This window comes from Onychostoma macrolepis, chromosome 08 (assembly GCF_012432095.1).
Source record: "Onychostoma macrolepis isolate SWU-2019 chromosome 08, ASM1243209v1, whole genome shotgun sequence".
NCBI classification, from domain to species: Eukaryota; Metazoa; Chordata; class Actinopteri; order Cypriniformes; family Cyprinidae; genus Onychostoma; species Onychostoma macrolepis.
In genome coordinates this window covers 17,855,743-17,873,140 of record NC_081162.1, presented here as the reverse complement: position 1 = coordinate 17,873,140, position 17,398 = coordinate 17,855,743, and the positions used below count along the sequence as shown (strand labels likewise).

Genomic DNA, 17,398 nt, shown 5'->3' with positions numbered 1-17,398 from the left:
CAACATTTTCGTTTTATCAGACCGTTTTTAAACATTTGTATTATTTTAAATTAATTGATTTCATTTATTTGTTCATTTATATATTCGTTCATTCGTTTATTCATTATTGACAGAAACTGGCTCAACAAATGAATGCCAGAGATCACTTTTCCTTTGATTTGAGTTTTTACACGCTATTACCGCAACGCCTAGTATATGCGCGCAACACAAAATAACGTGGCGGATAGAATGACCGTTTTTTTCAAAGTGGAGGCTGGCCTGACCGCAGTTACCAGCTATAGGTCCATCTTCTTTAGAATCACTTGAGTCCATTTGCTTTATATTAAACCACTTAAACACTTTACTTTTCCTGTGCAGCCGATTCCAGGAAATGGAACGTTAATGACAGTCTTCCTCGAAGCGACTTTTCTGCCGGAAATACATGACAATTAGTTTCACTTTTGCTATATACGTTAGTAGAGTATTTCCCCAGAATTCATTCGTATTAATCTGCATTTTCTGTTATCTGTCAGAAACAAGTCATAGGAAGCAGAATAGATAATATTCGTTTATTAAGGCACGTTTATTTTCTCTAATAAAGCTTTGAAGTAGGATAAAAACAACAAATATAACACGTTCATCCCTGGCCAAACAAATTATTGGAGATTAAAAATAACTATAATGTAACACATAATTTAGATGCAAAGAGAAAAAAGAAATAAAGAAAAGCTATACAAATGGGGAAACTTCCTTCATTTTATCCTAATATAAAATTCATAATCTGAAAAATTAAAATTTTTTGTGAAAGGAAGAGAACTGAGGCCAATCATCCATACAAAAACACATAGTCATATTTTTTTTGTTTGAATCCAAATAATGAGTCAAAAAGTTTTTTTTGCAAAAAGTGTTTTTAAAATGATTTATCACAATCCCCACAGCCCTGCTGTTCAATCTTCTCTTCTGCAGCCACTGGCAAGATGAGATGTGAAATTCTGCTCCACAGTCCACTTAGTTTGTCAACGTCCATTTGATTAAACATAGCTGACTTGTCAGAGGACACAAACTTCCGTTTAATGTGTTCTTGAACCATCTCCTCAACTCTTCCCAGACTGACAGTGGATGACACTTCCACTTCTGCATCAAGCATTACAGTAAAGGCCAGGAAGACGTTTTTATAAGCCGCATTCTCATGGTCACAGTAACGGTAGAAGATGAGAGTGGATCCAGGAGGGAGCTCCTCAAAACGGTGGATGACTGCAGCAGACTTTTCACCCTCAAAGGCATTTCTCAATTCACGATCAATGTCCAGCTTCACCTGATCACTGTCTTGTGACGCTTTGCTTTTGCCATTAATATTCAGAACTGAAGAGTTAACAGCAGTGGAAAAGGCTCGGGCCAAGCATCGGGCTAAGCAATCAAGTGTCTTTTCAGCTCTGTGACCAGATGTCAGAATGAGGCTGACTGGTTCAGAGGGGTTCTTAGTCTTTAGGTGGCGCCTGAGATGAATACGACTCCTCCTCCAGAGCTCTGGATGCTGATTTCGGAAGCTATTTTCAAGTTTTTCCATTTCCTGATTGAAAACGTCCACCACATCGTTTGTTTTAGGTGGAGTTGTGTCAGGACTACGCATAAATGCATAAATCACAGCAAACATGACAACAGCTGCACAAATCCAAAGTGTTTCTGTGAGAAAAGAAATGTGAAACATTGTCAGCTTCTTTGCAAAAATAGACAAGTAATTTGTTTATAAATTAGTATATTTAGAAAGGAGAAAAAACAACAACTCACTATTATTCCCTGGTACAATGGTCGGTGGTCGGAGGTTCTGCTCTTGATCCTGGACTTCATTCTCATCCCCTGCCGTCTCTTCTTCAGGATTTTGGATATTAAGAGGGGATTCTGTGTTGAATTAAAACAAAGATAATGACAACAAACATTAGCATACCAAAGATGTTTTGGTCACTGAAGTAGCCACAGTTCTGTTGTCTATAGGGGAATGTTGAATATTATAAATTCACAATGTGAAACAAAAATCGAATTAAATAAAAGTTAATACTTGACCTGTAACTCCCTGAATTTTTATATTTCCCTGTTCATAAACCATTTTGACAAGCATTAATTCTGTTTGAATCAAAATCATGGCCACAACTTCCTGTTAAATCTGATTCCTCTCTGACTCCTGACCTGGTTCCAATGTCAGAACGGTTTATACGTGGCAACACCTGAAAGCAAGCAAATGCAATAATATGCTCTATTCTAAGACAAAATACCTTCTTTTATGTAAGTTTTACTGCCCTTCTCTCTGTCGTCTTCTGGCTTAGGCTAGCCGCACACTAGACGATTTTCAAATCTTTCTTTTTATTAATATTTTACATAATATAAAACTTTTAAAAGAAAAAATAAATAAATAATTTCTTGCTCCAACAGAGCTCCCCCCCACTGTACCATGCACATACACGTGTTTGTTCATATACAGGTGCATCTCAATAAATTAGAATGTCGTGGAAAAGTTAATTTATTTCAGTAATTCAACTCAAATTGTGAAACTCGTATTAAATAAATTCAATGCACACAGACTGAAGTAGTTTAAGTCTTTGGTTCTTTTAATTGTGATGATTTTGGCTCACATTTAACAAAAACCCACCAATTCACTATCTCAACAAATTAGAATACGGTACTTCATAAGACCAATAAAAAAAAAACATTTTTAGTGAATTGTTAGCCTTCTGGAAAGTATGTTCATTACTGTATATGTACTCAATACTTGGTAGGGGCTCCTTTTGCTTTAATTACTGCCTCAAATCGGCGTGGCATGGAGGTGATCAGTTTGTGGCACTGCTGAGGTGGTATGGAAGCCAAGGTTTCTTTGACAGTGGCCTTCAGCTCATCTGCATTTTTTGGTCTCTTGTTTCTCATTTTCCTCTTGACAATGTCTGGTGAGTTTGCTGGCCAGTCAAGCACACCAACAACATGGTCATTTAACCAACTTTTGGTGTTTTTAGCAGTGTGGGCAGGTGGCAAATCCTGCTGGAAAATGAAATCAGCATCTTTCTGGTCAGCAGAAGGAAGCATGAAGTGCTCCAAAATTTCTTGGTCAACGGGTGCAGTGACTTTGGTTTTCAAAAAACACAATGGACCAACACCAGCAAATGACATTGCACCCCAAATCATCACAGACTGTGGAAACTTAACACTCGACTTCAAGCAACTCGGGCTATGAGCTTCTCCACCCTTCCTCCAGACCCTAGGACCTTGGTTTCCAAATGAATTACAAAACTCGCTCTCATCTGAAAAGAGGACTTTGGACCATTGGCAACAGTCCAGTTCTTCTTCTCCTTAGCCCAGGTAAGACACCTCTGACGTTGTCTGTGGTTCAGGAGTGGCTTAACAAGAGGAATACGACAACTGTAGCCAAATTCCTTGACACGTCTGTGTGTGGTGGCTCTTGATGCCTTGATCCCAGCCTCAGTCCATTCCTTGTGAAGTTCACCCAAATTCTTGAATCAATTTTGCTTGACAATCCTCATAAGGCTGTGGTTCTCTCGGTTGGTTGTGCATCTTTTTCTTCCACACTTTTTCCTTCCACTCAACTTTCTGTTAACATGCTTGGATACAGCACTCTGTGAACAGCCAGCTTCTTTGGCAATGAATGTTTGTGGCTTACCCTCCTTGTGAAGGGTGTCAATGATTGTCTTCTGGACAACTGTCAGATCAGCAGTCTTCCCCATGATTGTGTAGCCTAGTGAACCAAACTGAGAGACCATTTTGAAGGCTCAGGAAACATTTGCAGGTGTTTTGAGTTGATTAGCTGATTGGCATGTCACCATATTCTAATTTGTTGAGATAGTGAATTGGTGGGTTTTTGTTAAATGTGAGCCAAAATCATCACAATTAAAAGAACCAAAGACTTAAACTACTTCAGTCTGTGTGCATTGAATTTATTTAATACACGAGTTTCACAATTCCAGTTGAATTACTGAAATAAATTAACTTTTCCACGACATTCTAATTTATTGAGATGCACCTGTATTATATATTATGTACATTGAACCAAAAAAAAAGAGGGAAGGAAGAAAAGAAGGAGGGAAAGAAAAGATAAAAATTTACATCAAAATTAAACATACAATGTTACATTTGGATCTATTCGCTCTATGTATGTCAGCACTGGCTGCCAAATAGAGAAAAAAGTTTGACTTCTGCCTTTAATGGAATATCGAATCTTCTCTAAAGCAAGGTGATACATAAGATCCCTAATCCAATGACTAAAAGGAGATTTGTCCTTCCACTTACGCAATACAAGATGTCTAGCTATTAAAGTTGAAAAAAGAAATCATATTTTTTGCATTATTATCTAAACAGAGTTCTGTAGTTAAATCAAATATTGCAAGAATAGGAGAAGGATCAATAGATAAATACAGGACGTCTGAAAGAAAATGAAATATTAATTGCCAAAAATTAACAAACTTAGAACATGACCAAAACATGTGTGTATGATTAGCTATCTCAACTCTACACTTGTCACACAAAGAGTTTATATTTGGTGAAAATTTTGCTTTTGTCCAGTGTAGGCGGTGAACCACTTTAAACAATAATCGTATGTCGTAGACAAACTGAAGTTGTATGAATCTTATTTATAATATCTTGCCATGTTTCCTCTGAGAAAAGCAAATCAAAATTAAGAATGTTAAATTTTGTGAAGAAATCAGAGAATATATCAAACCTATATTATTTTTGGAGAGTGGATTGATTTTTAAAATTGTATCGAGTAGTCATTCCACAGGTAGACCTGGAAAATCCAGAGTGTTAGATATCTTAAAGCTGCGAATCCGTAAATATCTAAAGAAATGTGACGATTTTCAAATGATTTTAAAACCAAAGGAGACCACAGACATGAAGACAGTTCAACTGATTTAGCCTTATAATCCATCCTTATAGACGCGCATACTAGATGATTCGATCAGACCACGAGACCACACACTTGTCGATTGTAGGAACGATTTTACAGTGACACGTGATCTCACAGAGACTCGTGAGATCAAACGTGACTTCAGAAGGAAAACAAATAGAGGACAATCAACATTGTCAGCTGGCTCTCCTGGCGTGTGTTCTGTTTCACAGTGAAAAACAAAGTATAAAAAAAGAATATGGGTGACGTACTTTGCTTTCGTGGCATGTATTTGGCTGCCAAGTTTAAGCTATAGAAACACACAACATCCGGTAGGTTACGCTTGCTCGCTCTCATTGGCTATCGTGGGTATCACGTCAGAGGCAGCCTGATCAAGAGTCGATATTTACGATTTGAGTTCGGGGGACGCTCCGTCTCGATCGGGAGCAGATAAATAATCGTAATGGCACCACATAATAGAGGATTTTTTGGCCTTTTTTTGGCCAGCCTTAGGTTGTGTGTCAGAGCGAGACTGGCTCTTGGTCGGAGACCTACTGGGAATCTCTGTCGTCGTCTCTGTGTGTCAGACAAAAAAAAAGTATGTAGTGTTGCATGCAATAACTGAACATAATTAGCAGCGCTAAAAAGCATTTCAACAAACATTAATTCTGTAATTAGGGCTGCTCGGTTACAGCAAAAATCTTCATCACGATTATTTTTATTTTACAAAATAAAAATTAATAGTTGACCTCTAATGCCCAACATTCTCATATCTTCCCGTTCAGTGACCATTTGGACAAGTATTCTGTTTGAGTCCAAAAAAAAAAAAAGTATGGTCATAATTTCCTGCAAACCAGAAAGAATCTGGTTTTGCGAATCTGCATTATCCAGAAAAGAATCATTAGACAGGCCTGGAAGCAGAAGCAGAAGAAGACTTTTAGCCATTTTGTTGAGAGTGGCTGGTAAATCTGATTCCTGACCTGGTTCCAACCTTAGAACTTTTTATACATGACAACACTTATATGCAATAATATGCTTTATTCTCAGACAAAATCCTTTTCTGCCCTCAGGTTTACTGCCCTTCTCTCTGTTCACTTCTGTCTTAGGTTGTGTATCAAAGTGAGACTGGCTCTTAGTCGGAGTCTTACTGGGAATCTCTGTTGTCTTCTCTGTGTGTCAGACAAAGAAACGTATGTAGTTTTGAGTGCAATAACAATGCATTAAACAGCACTATCAAGAAAATCATATACAGACCATATCTATCGTAATCGTGTGTTTATTATCTTATACAATCTATAGTGGCTGTTGTCATGTTTATTTCTGCTGTGTAAAAGCTTTAACATGTATGCTCTGACAGAAACTCAAGTTGATGTTACAACCGCCTCTCCGTTCTTAAGTTGTCAGGGATACATTCCAAGTATAATACATTAGTAAAAGGATCTATTTTAATTTTTATTTGTCTATATACACTTTGGGCGGGCGCGGTACATTATAAATGTAGCCCCAAAAACCGCAACCCACGGCTCTGTAATTTTTCCCGCGACTGTAGTTTCAAAATAGCCCACTTGTGCCGCTACCCTGGCAACACTGGTGCTGTACCCTCATCACACAATGATAGATAACCTTCCACGCTGCGATGACGGGAAGAAGTTGGGGTCAAACCTTATCAAATGACTAATTTGCATTTAAAAAAATTTTAACACGTTAACATTTTTTGATTAATCGCATGCGTTAACGCGTTAACGTTGACACCCCTAATAAAAATAAACTGAATCAGAAAAAATAAGATCAACTATGTTGTAGTTCACCTGCACAACCTACTGAATATATTAAATATGTAACTTTTTAATTTATTGAAATACAGCTGTATCACTGCAAACCATAATGTGGCATAATAATTGCTTTTTACAGTTAACTTTTTCATAACTGCTGGAACACAGAATCATAATTTATAATAAAATTTGATTAAACACACAGTCCTATTTGTAAATGTCATAAACTTTAACCCTTGTGCGCTGCTTATTTGGGAATCACACTCATGGTCTTCACGGTAAAATCAGTAAAATCAATCAATCTAATATATTTTTGTTCAATAATATTTTTTCTTTTTTCTTTTCTATTTTGAGAGAATTTTATGGTACTAATTAATATTTATGCAATAATTATAATAAATTTTTTCCATTGAAAATAGTACAAAATAATTTTCTTCTAATTTTTTAAAATTATTTTTCAATTTATGCAGTATTTCATATGAAAATAGACACTAGGCCTTTAAAATCCATTTTTTGAATGCAGATTAGCACCTCCTGGTGTGAGTAAAGAAAGAAAAAACATGTAATTTCATGATGTAACCACTGAACCTGTATAGGACTCTATAGAGAATCTTGTGAATTCCCTAGTTGTTTTTAGACATAATTGTTTACTTTTATTAGGTTGTGGATATAAATGTATATTTAGGCATTCTCAAAGACTACTTTTTGTCAAGGTTTATATTACTATGCATTATTAATGCATTAATGCATTATTATTACTACAGTCAACCCTGAACACAGAAAGCATTTTGTTACACAAAACATTAAAAAACTATAAAAATGTAACAAAAATGAAGAGGAATGCTTTATCAGAGCCTAATCCTTCTGGGTCTGATCTGATTTCAACCTCTTATTTCACTCTTCTAACTCATTTTGGCTATATGGTTAAAGCCATACCAATTCATTTGAGTGTGTATAATTGTGTATGTGTGTGTCTGTGAGTGGATGTATCTGTTTAACATTCTTGATGTTTTAGAGTATAATAAGGTTTCGAGTTTGAGTCGAAACCTTTGGATTTGGAATTGCAGGTGAATGTACAGCGCTCTCTCCACCTTCAATACCACGACTGAGGTGCCCTTGAGCAAGGCACTGAACCCCGAACTGATCCCTGGGCACCGCAGCATAAATGGCTGCCCACTGCTCCGGGTGTGCGTGTTCACTGTTGTGCGTGTGTTCACTGCTGTGTGTGCGCACTTTGGATGGGTTAAATGCAGAGCACAAATTCCGAGTGTGGGTCACCATACTTGGCCACGTCACATCACTTTCACTGTAAACTCTCTAAACATTAATAATATGATGTGCAAGCATACCATTTTGTTTCTCCTCAGATTGACTGGTACTCTGACTTTTCATTTTTGTATCAGGACCTAGGTGAGACTTCAAGTCAGTTCCTTGCTGCATAGCGCCTGAAAGTTTTTCTGTCTCATCTGTGTGTCAGACAAGGAAAAATATATTATGCTGTGTACAACCACAGTGTGTGAACAGAACTATAAAGCATTCTGTTGGGAGCATAAATGGCTGCCCACTGCTCCGGGCGTGCGTGTGTTAACTGTTGTGTGTGTGTTCACTGCTGTGTGTGTGCACTTTGGATGGGTTAAATGCAGAGCACAAATTCTGAGTATGGGTCACCATATTTGGCCACGTCACATCACTTTCTCTGTAAACTCTCTAAACATTAATAATATGATGTGCAAGCATACCATTTTGTTTCTCCTCAGATTGACTGGTACTCTGACTTTTCATTTTTGTATCAGGAACTAGGTGAGACTTCAAGTCAGCTCCTTGCTGCATAGCGCCTGAAAGTTTTTCTGTCTCATCTGTGTGTCAGACAAGGAAAAATATATTATGTTGTGTACAACCACAGTGTGTGAACAGCACTATAAAGCATTCTGTTGAGAGCATAAATGGCTGCCCACTGCTCCGGGTGTGCGTGTGTTCACTGCTGTGTGTGCGCACTTTGGATGGGTTAAATGCAGAGCACAAATTCCGAGTATGGGTCACCATACTTGGCCACGTCACATCACTTTCTCTGTAAACTCTCTAAACATTAATAATATGATGTGCAAGCATACCATTTTGTTTCTCCTCAGATTGACTGGTACTCTGACTTTTCATTTTTGTATCAGGAACTAGGTGAGACTTCGAGTCAGTTCCTTGCTGCATAGCGCCTGAAAGTTTTTCTGTCTCATCTGTGTCAGATAAGGAAAAATATATTATGCTGTGTACAACCACAGTGTGTGAACAGCACTATAAAGCATTCTGTTGGGAGCATAAATGGCTGCCCACTGCTCCGGGCGTGCGTGTGTTCACTGTTGTGTGTGTGTTCACTGCTGTGTGTGTGCACTTTGGATGGGTTAAATGCAGAGCACAAATTCTGAGTATGGGTCACCATATTTGGCCACGTCACATCACTTTCTCTGTAAACTCTCTAAACATTAATAATATGATGTGCAAGCATACCATTTTGTTTCTCCTCAGATTGACTGGTACTCTGACTTTTCATTTTTGTATCAGGAACTAGGTGAGACTTCAAGTCAGCTCCTTGCTGCATAGCGCCTGAAAGTTTTTCTGTCTCATCTGTGTGTCAGACAAGGAAAAATATATTATGTTGTGTACAACCACAGTGTGTGAACAGCACTATAAAGCATTCTGTTGAGAGCATAAATGGCTGCCCACTGCTCCGGGTGTGCGTGTGTTCACTGCTGTGTGTGCGCACTTTGGATGGGTTAAATGCAGAGCACAAATTCCGAGTATGGGTCACCATACTTGGCCACGCCACATCACTTTCTCTGTAAACTCTCTAAACATTAATAATATGATGTGCAAGCATACCATTTTGTTTCTCCTCAGATTGACTGGTACTCTGACTTTTCATTTTTGTATCAGGAACTAGGTGAGACTTCGAGTCAGTTCCTTGCTGCATAGCGCCTGAAAGTTTTTCTGTCTCATCTGTGTCAGATAAGGAAAAATATATTATGCTGTGTACAACCACAGTGTGTGAACAGCACTATAAAGCATTCTGTTGGGAGCATAAATGGCTGCCCACTGCTCCGGCGTGCGTGTGTTCACTGTTGTGTGTGTGTTCACTGCTGTGTGTGTGCACTTTGGATGGGTTAAATGCAGAGCACAAATTCCGAGTATGGGTCACCATATTTGGCCACGTCACATCACTTTCACTGTAAACTCTTTAAACATTAATAATATGATGTGCAAGCATACCATTTTGTTTCTCCTCAGATTGACTGGTACTCTGACTTTTCATTTTTGTATCAGGAACTAGGTGAGACTTCAAGTCAGTTCCTTGCTGCATAGCGCCTGAAAGTTTTTCTGTCTCATCTGTGTGTCAGACAAGGAAAAATATATTATGTTGTGTACAACCACAGTGTGTGAACAGCACTATAAAGCATTCTGTTGGGACCACTTCAGACAAAAATTATTTACAATGGGCATATAGTTTGCATTAGCCTTATGATTCTGTTCTGGGCAAGAACTCTCCACCCATCCATGCAACTTTGCATGGATAGGAGAAGGGAGTGCAGCGATATAATCAACTTCAACAGCACTTACATTCACCCAGCTTTCCAGTTTTATTCCTATATAAATTCAGAAGGTTTTTACAGAGGGGTTGTTCATATAAAGCATTCTGTTGGGAGCATAAATGGCTGCCCACTGCTCCGGTGTGCGTGTGTTCACTCTTGTGTGTGTTCACTGCTGTGTGTGTGCACTTTGGATGGGTTAAATGCAGAGCACAAATTCCGAGTATGGGTCACCATATTTGGCCACGTAACATCACTTTCTCTGTAAACTCTCTAAACATTAATAATATGATGTGCAAGCATACCATTTTGTTTCTCCTCAGATTGACTGGTACTCTGACTTTTCATTTTTGTATCAGGACCTAGGTGAGACTTCGAGTCAGTTCCTTGCTGCATAGCGCCTGAAAGTTTTTCTGTGTCATCTGTGTGTCAGACAAGGAAAAATATATTATGTTGTGTACAACCACAGTGTGTGAACAGCACTATAAAGCATTCTGTTGAGAGCATAAATGGCTTCCCACTGCTCCGGGTGTGCGTGTGTTCACTGCTGTGTGTGCGCACTTTGGATGGGTTAAATGCAGAGCACAAATTCAGTATGGGTCACCATACTTGGCCACGTCATCACTTTCTCTGTAAACTCTCTAAACATTAATAATATGATGTGCAAGCATACCATTTTGTTTCTCCTCAGATTGACTGGTACTCTGACTTTTCATTTTTGTATCAGGAACTAGGTGAGACTTCGAGTCAGTTCCTTGCTGCATAGCGCCTGAAAGTTTTTCTGTCTCATCTGTGTGTCAGACAAGGAAAAATATATTATGTTGTGTACAACCACAGCGTGTGAACAGCACTATAAAGCATTCTGTTGAGAGCATAAATGGCTGCCCACTGCTCCAGGCGTGCGTGTGTTCACTGTTGTGTGTGTGTTCACTGCTGTGTGTGTGCACTTTGGATGGGTTAAATGCAGAGCACAAATTCCGAGTGTGGGTCACCATATTTGGCCACATGTCACATCACTTTCTCTGTAAACTCTCTAAACATTAATAATATGATGTGCAAGCATACCATTTTGTTTCTCCTCAGATTGACTGGTACTCTGACTTTTCATTTTTGTATCAGGAACTAGGTGAGACTTCGAGTCAGTTCCTTGCTGCATAGCGCCTGAAAGTTTTTCTGTCTCATCTGTGTGTCAGACAAGGAAAAATATATTATGTTGTGTACAACCACAGTGTGTGAACAGCACTATAAAGCATTCTGTTGAGAGCATAAATGGCTGCCCACTGCTCCGGGTGTGCGTGTGTTCACTGCTGTGTGTGCGCACTTTGGATGGGTTAAATGCAGAGCACAAATTCCGAGTATGGGTCACCATATTTGGCCACGTAACATCACTTTCTCTGTAAACTCTCTAAACATTAATAATATGATGTGCAAGCATACCATTTTGTTTCTCCTCAGATTGACTGGTACTCTGACTTTTCATTTTTGTATCAGGAACTAGGTGAGACTTCGAGTCAGTTCCTTGCTGCATAGCGCCTGAAAGTTTTTCTGTGTCATCTGTGTGTCAGACAAGGAAAAATATATTATGTTGTGTACAACCACAGCGTGTGAACAGCACTATAAAGCATTCTGTTGGGAGCATAAATGGCTGCCCACTGCTCCAGGCGTGCGTGTGTTCACTGCTGTGTGTGTGTTCACTGCTGTGTGTGTGCACTTTGGATGGGTTAAATGCAGAGCACAAATTCCGAGTGTGGGTCACCATATTTGGCCACGTCACATCACTTTCACTGTAAACTCTCTAAACATTAATAATATGATGTGCAAGCATACCATTTTGTTTCTCCTCAGATTGACTGGTACTCTGACTTTTCATTTTTGTATCAGGAACTAGGTGAGACTTCGAGTCAGTTCCTTGCTGCATAGCGCCTGAAAGTTTTTCTGTGTCATCTGTGTGTCAGACCAGGAAAAATATATTATGTTGTGTACAACCACAGTGTGTGAACAGCACTATAAAGCATTCTGCTGGGAGCATAAATGGCTGCCCACTGCTCCGGGTGTGTGTGTGTTCACTGTTGTGTGTAGAGGTCGACCGATTCATCGGTTTTGCCGATTAATCGGCACCGATAGTCGATTGCCGCAACTATGGGTTATCGGCAAAAATCCATGCCGATAGTTTTCCGGTTTGCAACCGTTGCTGGAGTGGCTGAAAAGGGTCCGCTGGCATTATACAGTACGAGAGCGGCCTCTAGAGGCAGAAATCACTGACAGCACGTGTTGTTTATTTTGACACGTGACACTGCGCGCTGCACAGAGCGGGAAACTCCAGACTCGCATTTAAATACAGCCGACAGAAAATCCTGCCGCGGAACAGAGCGCCATTCAAATAGTTTTCTATTAAATTACATTATATTTGTCCCAAATTGTTGTGAATGTACATAATGACTTCACCCTAGGCTATAAATTATGTATTGTGCATTTTTCAGCAAAACGTTTGTCTTTCTGTGGCTCTAATAAAGTCTGAATGCTTCATATAGAGAGCTGTAATACAGATCGCGCGCTCTCTTTGCTTGCTCTGTTTTTTTTAAACACCGAACTTCAAACTCATTTATGCCACATTGTTCATTCTTGAAGCAAACTTATGTCCGTTTGGTGATTAAATAAATTGTTTTAGACCGCCACTTGATTTGAACGCAAAGCGCCTGGTGTGTGTGTGTGTGTGTGTGTGTGTGATGCCTTCTGAGTTCTCCTGACGCAGTGCTGCGCTTTTGCGCGGTGACTTTTTTTTTTTTGATAATTATCAAGTGTTAAAAATAGAAGCAAATAAAGTGTGTGAGTATACATACAATATCCATTTGTATGTAATTTTAATGCTATGGCCTTGTGTAGATATTTAAAGATGGCCATCTTTAAGCATGACTGTTGAAATTAAATGGTAACACTTAACAATAAGAGTCCATTCGTAGCATTAATGAAAACTGTAGAAGTATTGTTCCTTGGTAGAGTGTGTTCATTTCAACATTCACTATTAGCTACTAATAGGCTATATTTTTAAATTTTAAAGTTTCTTCTTTTAACATTAGCAAACTATGAAATAACTTTAATGATCAATATAGTAAATAATATTAATATTTCTATTCATTTACAAAGTATGGTTCAGTACTGTTACTGCTTTTTTTTTTTTTAAATAGTAAAGAACTAGCTTTCTTTCAGTATCCATTTTGAAAACTATTGGGTGATTAATCAGTATCGGCCAGTGTGGTCCAACCTAGCTATCGGTATCGGTAAAATCCACTATCGGTCGACCTCTAGTTGTGTGTGTGTTCACTGCTGTGTGTGTGCACTTTGGATGGGTTAAATGCAGAGCACAAATTCCCGAGTATGGGTCACCATATTTGGCCACGTCACATCACTTTCACTGTAAACTCTCTAAACATTAATAATATGATGTGCAAGCATACCATTTTGTTTCTCCTCAGATTCACTGGTACTCTGACTTTTCATTTTTGTATCAGGAACTAGGTGAGACTTCAAGTCAGTTCCTTGCTGCATAGCGCCTGAAAGTTTTTCTGTCTCATCTGTGTGTCAGACCAGGAAAAATATATTATGTTGTGTACAACCACAGTGTGTGAACAGCACTATAAAGCATTCTGTTGGGACCACTTCAGACAAAAATTATTTACAATGGGCATATAGTTTGCATTAGCCTTATGATTCTGTTCTGGGCAAGAACTCTCCACCCATCCATGCAACTTTGCATGGATAGGAGAAGGGAGTGCAGCGATATAATCAACTTCAACAGCACTTACATTCACCCAGCTTTCTAGTTTTATTCCTATATAAATTCAGAAGGTTTTTACAGAGGGGGTTGTTCATATATAATTCACTTGATTTTCATTTTTCTTTTTTTTTTTTCTGTTGACAGTATTTTCTGACTCAGGGTAAACGTACCTATTAAGCTCACCAAAATCTACATTGAGACAATTTTAGTGCACAAGTTATCGGTTTCAGTTATTTTAAAATAAAATATTAATCTCTCACACAATAATATTTTATTTTAAATGAAAAAAGCATTTCAATTAAGATATACATCATTAAATGCAAAAAGTCTGGCTGTGCTTAATGGGTACATTTTTGTACCCTTTGAACACACTCCTGTTCCCATTAAGCTCACATCATGTTTTATAAAAATTCTTGTTTATTTTAAGGAACATTTTTTTAAGAATAATTGAAAAATGTTTTATTTGAAGGTACAAAGTCAATCACAAAAAAAAAAAAAAAAACAGAACACTAAAATCAAGCAAAAAGGCACTCAGTTTGATCAGTTATAGTATATTCATAGTGTCATTCAAAAGTGTCAAACATATTGCAACATCTAGACTTGTCCACGTTCAGCTAAGTAACACATATTCAAAAATCTAATAACAAAACAAACCAATAAAATATTTAATTCATCGGGATGAACACAGAAACTAGCCTCAATATGAAGCATCTTATTAAATGGATGTCAATTTATTTATATTCTCTTAAGCCTGGAATACACTACACAATTTTTTGCTCCGATTTTCCACCGATTTACAGTCGGGAGAAGTTAACACTAGTTAGCAAAGGTCAGAGCCAGTTTGCAGATTTGAGTCGAGTCGACTGATTCCAAAGAAAATCACATAGTGTATGATGGTCACAGACTTTTTAGCTTCAGACTTTGATTCCATCCAGTCAGAGGAGATCAAATATGTTTGAAATTCCAGCCGATTTTAGAACACATACTGTTTTCATTTGTTATGCGTCTCCAACAATGCACACATTTCTGTGTGAGTTTGTTGTGAACAGAAGGAATTTAATGTCTAGTGTGTCATCCTCAGTCGTTTAGTCTATGATGCCCAGTTTTCCTTTGTGACTTTTTACAATACAATTATACTATTATAAATCGGTAAGTGTATGATGCCTGGTGTTTTAAAAACCTGTTCACATTTTAAAAGTCCTGTAGTGTATTCCAGACTTTAGTCGCTTTTTTTCCTGGACAGATACGACAGGTTTCTGATAGGCTCCTTCTTTGTACGAATGACATGCCTCTGTCATCTTTGGGCATAAACTGTAGTTACACCTAGATTGTGTTATCTTAAAGCTGTTAAAATAAGTTAATCATTTCATAAAGATTAATTTAAAGTGACAACCATCAGTTAATATTTTAATAATCAGTTAATAATTCTGTTTATGAAGTATTTACATAGTCGTTCAATGTGGAAGAGGAGCTGAATCAATTTTTAATAAATTTCATGTAATATTTGTTAAAATGACAAGATTTTACAAAATAAATAATCTAGGTCATGTATTAGGTTCATAAATATTTTAATATGAACAACTATTATTAACAATATGTATGAAATTACACTTTTTCTTATTGATGTCACACTGAAGCTGTGTGATTTTCATAGTAGTGCACCCTTTAAGCTCACCTTAACACATCTATTAGTTAAGACATTAGTTTTTCTTTTTATAATCTGAGCTCAAATATGGTAGTTCTTAACGGGTACATGAGCTTAGATACGTTTACCTATACATAAAAAAAGAGAAAATCCCCACTGTTAAACTTTTAAATCTAATATATCAACAAAATGAAACCGGAATTTGAACCCGGCTTTTTCCAATGTTTAGATGTATGCTGTGGAAATCTATGCAAATTAGTCTATATTTAAGAAGATAATAGAGCACTGGCATATTTAAACATAACATTTCAAAAACATTTTAAATATTTACCACTGTTGCCTTTGTTAGCCATTGCTCTTGCACAAATGCTTCCTTTATCAATGTGCTTTATTGTAGTAGATCTTTTGAAATGGACCTGAATGTAGAAACGACAGCACATTAACAAACATGTCAACCACAAATTCCCCGGTGATACAAAAATACAGTAATATTTAAACAGTTAATGAAGGAGAGGAACATTATAACTTGTACTACAGCAAACGCGGTTGCTAAAAACGACGCTAACACGTAGAACAAATACCTCTGAAACCTGTTCTTCTAGTCTAAAAAAAAAAAACATACATACCTAGCTGACACCAGTCATACATAATATTTCGGATTTTGCCCTGACAAGTCACACTTTCATGTGCAACTGCGCCACTGATCTTCCGGGTGGTACTGGGAACTGTGTGATTTAGTCATTTTGTTTCCCTCGGACGTTTTTTGAAGAGGGACCACATGCAAGGGCGAGAAACGTATTAATAATAATAATAATTTTTGTTTTTAGTATTATTTTAACAGGAATTATCAATGTTACAAATACAAATTACTTACAAATAATAAAAAAAAAAAACCGAAATGTGTACAAGCAAATTATTACTAACTTTAAACTGAACTTAAATCATACAGGACTTAAAACCACTCAAACCCATTTCCATTATTTACTGGCATTCTTACGCGTAATAAATCTTAAGCCACGAAAAACTACTCAAAACATATTTAGAACAGATTGGACCTATATAAATTTAGTCTTATGTACAAATAATTATTCCAAAGTAAATATGCAATTTACAATACAGTTTACAATCTCATTTTCTTAATAATCTTAATTGAGCCCCCTCAGCAAAAGGTATAATTCACTCCATATAGTCCAATCCAAAAATGTATTGATTTCTTTGTAAAATGTGTGTGTGTGCATATTATATATATATATATATATATATATATATATATATATATATATATATATATACATATACATACATATATACACACATATACATATATTTATTATTATTATTATTATTTTTTTTTTTTTTAAGATTTGTTTGAAACCTTAGAGGAAACAATTTATCTCAATTTCTCTTTGGAGAACCTCCACTGTGTCGAAAGTAAACTTTGTAGAGTTTGACAATTTCTGGGACCAATCAAATTCTTTAAAAAGGAATCAACATTCAGAGTAGTATGAGCATTCCCACTGATGTTTCTCATTTCGAGTGCATATATTATGCATACATATATTGCCATTCATGACACTCTGTAATATGGTTTTGAAAATGACAGCTACGACTTCCAGAACTGATCCGGTTCCATCTTGTTTAAATCATGTTTTGATTACCTATGTCCTGTTGTTTTGAGTCTTATCAATGACTTTTTGAGCACTGGTGTTGTGCCAGCTGCGCTTAAAATTGCTGCCGTCACCCCTGTACCAAAAAATAACAACACGG

The 17,398-nt window shown here is 37.3% G+C and overlaps 1 protein-coding gene across 6 annotated transcripts; it reads right to left on the bottom strand.

The window, feature by feature from the left end:
• Window positions 1-525: 525 nt before the first annotated feature.
• Window positions 526-16,383, bottom strand: LOC131546281 (torsin-1A-interacting protein 2-like). Of its 6 annotated transcripts, XM_058785759.1 has the most exons (16): window positions 16,258-16,383; window positions 15,963-16,047; window positions 13,667-13,783; window positions 12,039-12,155; window positions 11,649-11,765; window positions 11,277-11,393; window positions 10,885-11,001; window positions 10,517-10,633; window positions 9,895-10,011; window positions 9,508-9,624; window positions 9,136-9,252; window positions 8,748-8,864; window positions 8,376-8,492; window positions 7,986-8,102; window positions 1,768-1,878; window positions 527-1,662 (listed from the first exon to the last, which is right to left on the bottom strand). In XM_058785759.1, the coding sequence occupies exons 2-16, from the start codon at window positions 15,982-15,984 to the stop codon at window positions 890-892; spliced, it is 2,310 nt and encodes a 769-aa protein (XP_058641742.1). In that variant the 5' UTR covers window positions 15,985-16,047; window positions 16,258-16,383; the 3' UTR covers window positions 527-889. The 6 variants fall into 6 exon arrangements, with proteins under 6 accessions (XP_058641746.1, XP_058641742.1, XP_058641744.1 ...); XM_058785763.1 differs by lacking the exon at window positions 7,986-8,102 and having other exon boundaries at window positions 526-1,662; XM_058785761.1 differs by lacking the exon at window positions 8,376-8,492.
• Window positions 16,384-17,398: the final 1,015 nt, after the last annotated feature.